The sequence below is a fragment of the Sinocyclocheilus rhinocerous genome, unplaced genomic scaffold (genome assembly GCF_001515625.1).
Source record: "Sinocyclocheilus rhinocerous isolate Xijiao unplaced genomic scaffold, SAMN03320098_v1.1 scaffold1364, whole genome shotgun sequence".
NCBI classification, from domain to species: Eukaryota; Metazoa; Chordata; class Actinopteri; order Cypriniformes; family Cyprinidae; genus Sinocyclocheilus; species Sinocyclocheilus rhinocerous.
Genome location: NW_015627534.1, coordinates 750166 through 758086, shown reverse-complemented (window position 1 = coordinate 758086; position 7921 = coordinate 750166). Strand labels below are relative to the sequence as shown.

General features: G+C 38.9%; 1 protein-coding gene across 2 annotated transcripts in view; it reads left to right on the top strand.

The window, feature by feature from the left end:
* Positions 1-7921, top strand: part of LOC107728018 (regulator of G-protein signaling 3-like) — a 182450-nt gene that overhangs the window by 26561 nt on the left and 147968 nt on the right. For both annotated transcript variants that reach the window (XM_016538079.1, XM_016538072.1), the window contains 2 exons: positions 2209-2480; positions 3931-4014. In XM_016538079.1, the coding sequence (XP_016393565.1) occupies positions 2209-2480; positions 3931-4014 (356 nt within the window). The remainder of the gene's footprint in view (positions 1-2208; positions 2481-3930; positions 4015-7921) is intronic.

The following is a 7921-nucleotide window of genomic DNA, read 5'->3' as shown; positions in this document are numbered from 1 at the left end:
CGGTTACTAGGAAGCTACAGGCAGGTGAGTTTTAATTAGGGTTGGAGCTGAACTCTGCAGGACTGCGGCTCTCCAGGACCGGAGTTCGCCACCCCTGCTATAGGCCTTGACCAACATATAGGCGGATGCCCAGCCAACAGCCCGTGCCTTCCAGTAACACCCCTTTCTACCAAGCACAGGAGGAAGACATATTCTTGGTTGAATGAGCTTTCACATCCACTTGGCATTGCCTATCACTTGATTCATAGGCAAGTGTGATGAGCTCAACCACCCAGTGAGAGCCGATACTTGGTTATGGCTGAGCCTTTCGAGTCCTTGAGCATAGAGGGAAATAGTCCTGCAAAAAGACGCAAAACCATTTGCAAAAGACAATACACCAAGTTCTCACCTGAGGAAGAATACTACATGGAGCTTCCACCTCTCTGGCTGTGGATGCACAGCACTAGTGAATGGGAAGGAGCACATGCTTGCATCTCAACGACCATTTGTTGGACAGAGTATCTACTTCTAACAGAGCCACAGTTAGAGACTACCAGAGAAAGTGTGTTGTTTCTGGGAAGGTAAACAGGGTCACCTCTGCTTACTGAATACGTCCCAAATCTTCAGAACCTTCTAAGGATGAAGCCTTTATCCCCTACAGAAAGAGAACATGCTTTAGAAGAGGACACAATCTGAACAGACAGCAAAGCAGTGAATCAGAATCTGGTGCAAACAAATTCCCCCTTGGCGATTCATGTATGCCACCACTGCCGTGCGATCCATTCCCAAAAAGACATGAAAGCGCGGTATGTCTGCATAAAAACTCTTTTGAGAGCCAGGAGGACTGCAAGCAGCTCCAGGCAATTTCTGTGGAGTGTGAGCACCTGTCCAGGTGCCCAATGCTGCACAGGGCTCCCCAGTCCGAGCTCGACGCAACTGTCGTGATGACTTTGTACTTTGCACTTTATCTAGTTTCCCCGCTCCTTCAGGGAGAAGTTTCAAAGAGTGTTTCATCTGACTGCAAACATCCAAAACATTATCCTTGCTGCTGAAAATGACACTCTGAGCCCGAAGTGGGGTGCAACTCCTAACAGACAAACTCAACAGATAAGGATGCTTCACAAGGTTGGACCATGTCAATTCATCCCCATACTTTTCAAGCTCTCTTTTTTTCTATACTCTTATGGATATATGGATATAAACTCTTTACCTTTAGTAGAGCCATTCACAGGCTGCATGCACAATAAAGATCTGATGTATCACTGACGAAACAATAGAATAAATTTCAGACTAAACAAATTTAGTTTCCTAAAATGCACCTAGGTAAATATTCACCTCATCCAGCACTCTTTTTGTTTTCTGTTTTATAAAGTATTCATGTTACTATTAATGAGAAACCACTGGGAACGATTCAGTGTATAAGTAAACGGTCCACATGAATCAAACTGATTCACAAAAAATTTCACTAAATTTTGAATGATTAGATCAAAAGAATTCATTCACAAACCTGGCATTATTCAAATCTAAACAGCTGACAGAAAACACATGCATTATTGCTAAAATACTGTCAGGGAAAACGATTCTCAGGTCGTTACATGGTAATCTTCACTGACAGATTTGTATTTATTTATCAGTGATATTACTCTGGGGCACAGAGGTATTTCACAGGGGCTTGTGCCCAAGTAAAAAGGTCTAGGGACACCCCGGTTGCAAATGTTTTGCAAAAACAAACTCCTTTCATCTTCCATTGTCTAGCCAAAACATTAGTTCCATGGGGCAGTTGTGGCCTAATGGTTAGAGAGTCGGAGTTGTAACCTGAAGGTTGCGGATTCGAATCTGAGATCCGGCAGGAATTGTCATGGGGGAGTGAATAACCAGCACTCTCTTCCACCTTCAATACCACGACTGAGGTGAGACCCTTGAGCAAGGCACCGAACCCCCAACTACTCCCCGGGCGCCACAGCAATATGGCTGCCCACTGCTCCGGGTGTGTGTTCACGGTGTGTGTGTGTGTTCACTACTGTGTGTGCACTTGGATGGGATAAATGCAGAGCACAAATTCCAAGTATCACTTTAAACTCATGTTATCGGCAGACAGCAATGGTGTACATTTTACATCAAGTAACCTGTTTGCAGAGTCTAGGGTTGTCATATAGGCTTTTCTGTACTATTTGTTTATCCATCTGTTATCTGACTAAAATCTCACCTACAGTCTTTACTTTCTACCAGGTGGCCAGATGTTCCCCACACCTCAGGCGTCTGTTCCTCCCCCTCCGGCTGCTAGTGCCCAGTCAGCCCCTGGACTGGCAAGCAGAACATGTTTCCTGCCTCGCTCTGGCAACAGCAATTCCAAAACACAGCACAGCGGAAACTACCTACAGAACTCAAACTTTGCCAACTACCAGAACTGCACAATTGTGAGATCACACGTGCCTCATTCCAACTATGGTACCTACGTTAAAATGACACCCAAGATCCTTATCTTCCCAATCTTTGTGCAGGTAAATCTTCCATATCTTCAAAATAAGCACAATCATTAAATAAAAAGATCTACTGAAATTTAGTAGTAATCTATTCTGAGATACTTGTAACAAAATGTTTGCTTGTTTTGCTGCATGACCCAGATTTTACATTGGACATTAAGAATGTACTAAACTTGTTTATAATGCAAAAGTTTTAAAATGTTCTTCCTAAACCTAAAATTCTTTAATATTACCATGAGATACATAGGACCAACAATATGAAGAATTATGAATCGGAATATGAATAGGAACACTGACAATTTTAGTTTATAAAGTAACTGTCTCTAAATATTTCTTGCTCTCGGCACCCAATGATTCATCACCACCAAAACATTAATCATATTTATTCTCATTGCAAGTGAATCAGTATCTGTACCTGTCCGATGTAGTCTATGCACTTATATACAAACACTATTACAGAAATTGCAAGTTACAGTGTACTATTTCAGAGAATGTGGTAACTGTGTGGATTAAGTACTCTCTAAAGAGCAGTACTGCTAGTTCAGCAATTTGCTGTACATATGTTAGTAGTGATTATGTTTCTTCTATAACCTTCTTCAAACATGGAGGTGATATTACAGGTGCATCTCAATAAATTAGAAGTTTCCACAGTCTGTGATGATTTGGGGTGCAATGTCATCTGCTGGTGTTGGTCCATTGTGTTTTTTGAAAACCAACGTCACTGCACCCGTTTACCAAGACATTTTGGGGCACTTCATGTTTCCTTCTGCTGACCAGCTTTTTGAAGATGCTGATTTCATTTTCCAGCAGGATTTGGCACCTGCTCACACTGCCAAAAGCACCAAAAGTTGGTTAAATGACCATGGTGTTGGTGTGCTTGACTGGCCAGCAAACTCACCAGACCTGAACCCCATAGAGAATCTATGGGGTATTGTCAAGAGGAAAATGAGAAACAAGAGATCAAAAAATGCAGATGAGCTGAAGGCCGCTGTCAAAGAAACCTGGGCTTCCATACCACCTCAGTAGTGCCACAAACTGATCACCTCCATGCCACGCCGAATTGGGGCAGTAATTAAAGCAAAAGGAGCCCCTACCATGTATTGAGTACATGTACAGTAAATGAACATACTTTCCAGAAGGCCAACAATTCACTAAAAATGTTTTTTTTATTGGTCTTATGGAGTATTCTAATTTGTTGAGATAGTGAGTTGGTGGGTTTTTGTTAAATGTGAGCCAAAATCATCACAATTAAAAGAACCAAAGACTTAAACTACTTCAGTCTGTGCACTGAATTTATTTAATACACGAGTTTCACAATTTGAGTTGAACTACTGAAATAAATGAACTTTTCCACGACATTCTAATTTATTGAGATGCACCTGTATACAGTAAATGTTACATGAGTTATTAAGACAAAAGTGGCTTACCTTGTAAACTGATTCAGAGTCTGTCTCTTTGTCTTCTGAAGCCTGTAGATCTGTGTAACCCAAACAGAACACTGATGATCTCTGAAGAAATGATTCTATATGAGACCAAACATTTTTCTATAAAGGTAAGAGACACTCTGCATATTGTGAATGTGCATTTAGGGCATTTTACACTTGAAATTGTTATCCAGAACCATTCTAAATTTAGTGCAATTTTATAACTTCATAAATGTGGATTCAAGTGATTTTTTACTGGAATACAATGAACTTTATGGATAATATTACATTTCTCCCTCTTTTCCCTTCTTGACAATGTTCAGTGTATACTCATACACTCTTCAGTCCCTACTTGAACGAGAGATTTAGTCTTTCTATCTTTCTTTTTGACCTGCTGGGTCTCTCTTGTGCAGTTTTACTTTAAAGGTTTATTGATGTGATAGTCCGAATAAAAAAAATAAAAAAACTGCATGAATTCATTGCAACATTCAAAACAAAGGATATTCAGTACTTGCAGTAGCAAGATTGACATGACAGTACGCATATCAAATGGAAACTGAATAAGGTGACAAAAACAGAAATGCAGAAAAAAAGACATGGTAAAAAAGATAAAAATGAAATAAGTAAAAATAATAAGGTCCACCCAATCGGCCCAACGAAGGTGTCCAATGGTGGCTGAAGGTTTCCAGCGAGTTCGGTCTTTTCAGTGCGCAAAGTTATTTAATTTAAAATGAATTCTAATCTAACTCCATTTTATTATGACCTCAAATTTAGATTGAAATGCAAATGGGTTGTTTGTCCATTTCTAATTATTAATTTTTTTGTGATTCATACTTTTTATTTTCTTCAATGGGCAAAAAATACATTCAATTTACAGATAATTCAATGTTTTGTAACACCCCCTCCCCCTAACCCCCCAAAACAATGTGTCAGGTACAATTATATATAGATTGCTATCATAAATCCAATAAACACAAATAAATAAAATAAGCTTAAAATGGAAAAAAATAAAAAACTATCTGTGACGAGTGGTGCAGGTGTCGCTCATCATAATTTACTCCACCGGCCTCGCTCTGTTCCCACGGCTCTCGACCCCGCCCCCACTCGTCACACTATCTATCCATTCCTTCCAGAGAAAAGTTTAATTTCCAATACACAATTTGGGATTCAACCAAATACTTGAAGCTGTGTTCAAGAAGGGGTTAAACTTAAATATTTTTGATATTCTCTTCCAAATTTTTTGGAGATGTGATATTATTGGGTGAGACTGCACTTTTTGAGGTAATTTAATGGAGAAGCATTGTAGCGGAACTGGGATGGCTTGTTCAACATTAAACCAAGGGGGGGTCCTTTCAGTGGGGAGGGACCAATGAGCCAAATGTCTCAGGCTGAAGGCGTAATAATAAAATAAAAGTTTGGGAAGCCCCAATCCTCCTTTGTCAACCGGCTGTTGCAACTCACTCGAATGCAACCGTGGGCGCTTATTATTCCAAAGAAATTACTTGGTTAACTTCTTAAACTGTTTACAATATTATAAAGGAATATCTACTGGGATTGACTAAAGTAGATAATTAATTATTGGAAGGCAGGTCATTTTGAGAACATTCACCTTACCCTAAAGAGACAAATTTAGTGATGACTACCTCCCTACATCGTTTGCAATTTTTTGTAGTAATGGTTCTAAATGCACTCTTATGAGGGAAGAGAATACCAAGGTATCTTATACCTTGTTTGGGCCACTGAAAGGGAGCCAGCTGGAAAAATGACACAGGACAATAAGCTGTCACAGGAAGAGCTTCAGACTTAGACCAGTTAACTTTATAACCAGAACGCTTAGAGAATGAATCAATAATCTCCAACAAACATGGCACTGACTTTTGAGGCTCTGAGACAAACAACATGCCATCTGCATACAGCATCAATTTATGGACTGTTCCTCCCACAGAAACCCCAGCAAACTTTGTACTTGCTCTTATAGCTGGCTCCAGAGGTTCTAAAGCCAAGCAAAACAGCAGGGGAGATAATGGAGATCCTTGATGGGTCCCTCTTGTCAGCATAAAATAAGAAGAAATCTGTCCATTAGTCTGTACTGCAGCTTGGGGTCACGTATACAGTAATTGTATCCATTTTAGAAAATACATTCCCAAACCCAAAAGATTTTAATGTCTCAAATTAATACTCCCACTCCACACAGTCAAAAGCTTTTTACGCATCCAGTGAGATTGCTGCCACTGGAACATCAGTGTCAGCCATTGACCAAATAATATTAATAAGTCTCCTAATGTTATCTGCCCTATTTCTATCATGTATAATACCCACCTGATCCCCATGCACTAAAGAAGTAACCTGTTTGCCTGTTTGCCAGAATTTTAGAAAGTATTTTAACATCCACAGCAATTAAAGAGATTGGAAAATAATTCTTACAATCAGATGGGTCCTTTTTAATTATTATTATTCTGACACTTGATTATTATAGTTAACCCTTTACTTTATATTTACTCATTCCTTAGGAATCTATGTCGCACAGAGTGTCTCGAGTCTGCTGTTTTACGTGGACCTCAAGGTCACAAACTCGCCAGTCCGATGAATTTCCTGATAAGACTGAATGTAACAGTTCTCCCAACAAACAAACAGAATGCAATAAAACAATAAACTCACACAGAGCATAGGACACTTCTCTCCTCAGCCATCTAGAAGTCCTCCTCTCCCGACTGCCTCTTCTTTCCACCCTGAATCAAGTCACTATGGGTGTGTTCACACTTGTCATGTTTCGTTCGATTAAAACGAACTCTGGTGCGATTGCTCTGTTAGCGCGGTTCGTTTGAGTAAGTGTGAACGCTACCATAAGAACCCTGGTGCACACCAAACAAGCGGACCGAGACCGCTAAAAAGATTGGTCTCTGTCCACCAAACGAATTCTGGTGCAGTAAACAAACCAAAAACAGGAAGTCATGAAAAGATGCAACGCTATGTGCAGGGCAGGACTTGGGATGGTGGGGGCCCCTGGGCTTGAGTCATTTTCGGGCCCCTACTCACTCTACAAATGACCTTAACCCTGAGAGCCAGTTAAAAAAAATTACTCTGAGGTATTTAGTGGACAAAAATGTCAGTGTCAAAAAAAGCTTTCATTAAAAATGGGAAGTTTTGGAGCACAGAAATAAGTTTGGCCTCATTTTAAGGAAGAACCTTGGCAGTTCATTGTTCAACTGAAAAAAAAAAAGTTAAAGTGAAACAGAAATGTTATAGAGGTTTTAGTTTATGACTTTTATACTAAAAACATTTTTATAAAACGTGTTATACTTAAAAAAAAAATGCTAGAAAGTCAAAGCCACACAATTTGTGCTCCAAATTTGGGCTGATATCTTAAAAAATGAGCTTTCAGATTTTGTTTAGGTGCAGTACCTAACTTTGTCCATTAGATGTCAGTTTTTCCCAACAAACACTACACACAACATGTATCATAGAGCTATGTATCTCTAAAACAATTATGCCCAGTCTAAACAGAATTATTTATTTATTTATATGACCACAGTGATCGTGTATTTTTTGCAATGCACAAAATTCAGTTTCTTTGGCAGAATGATTTCAAAATGACAACAAAACTTTATATGTAAACTACTGGAAAACATACAAAACCCTTATAAGGTTGCAGTCAAAGAATTTCAGTAACTTGTAAACATAAGTGTATGAACCTTAAATAAAAAATAAGTGTGTAATTGTTAATATTTTACAGATTGTATACATTTCCAGATGATATACAGTATAGGCTGATTCACATACATGTATGAGTACATCTCAACAATTTTAGAGTATACAGGTGCATCTCAATAAATTAGAATGTCGTGGAAAAGTTAATTTATTTCAGTAATTCAACTCAAATTGTGAAACTCGTGTATTAAATAAATTCAATGCACACAGACTGAAGTAGTTTAAGTCTTTGGTTCTTTTAATTGTGATGATTTTGGCTCACATTTAACAAAAACCCACCAATTCACTATCTATATCAGTATAAAAATGACTTACCATATAGGAAGT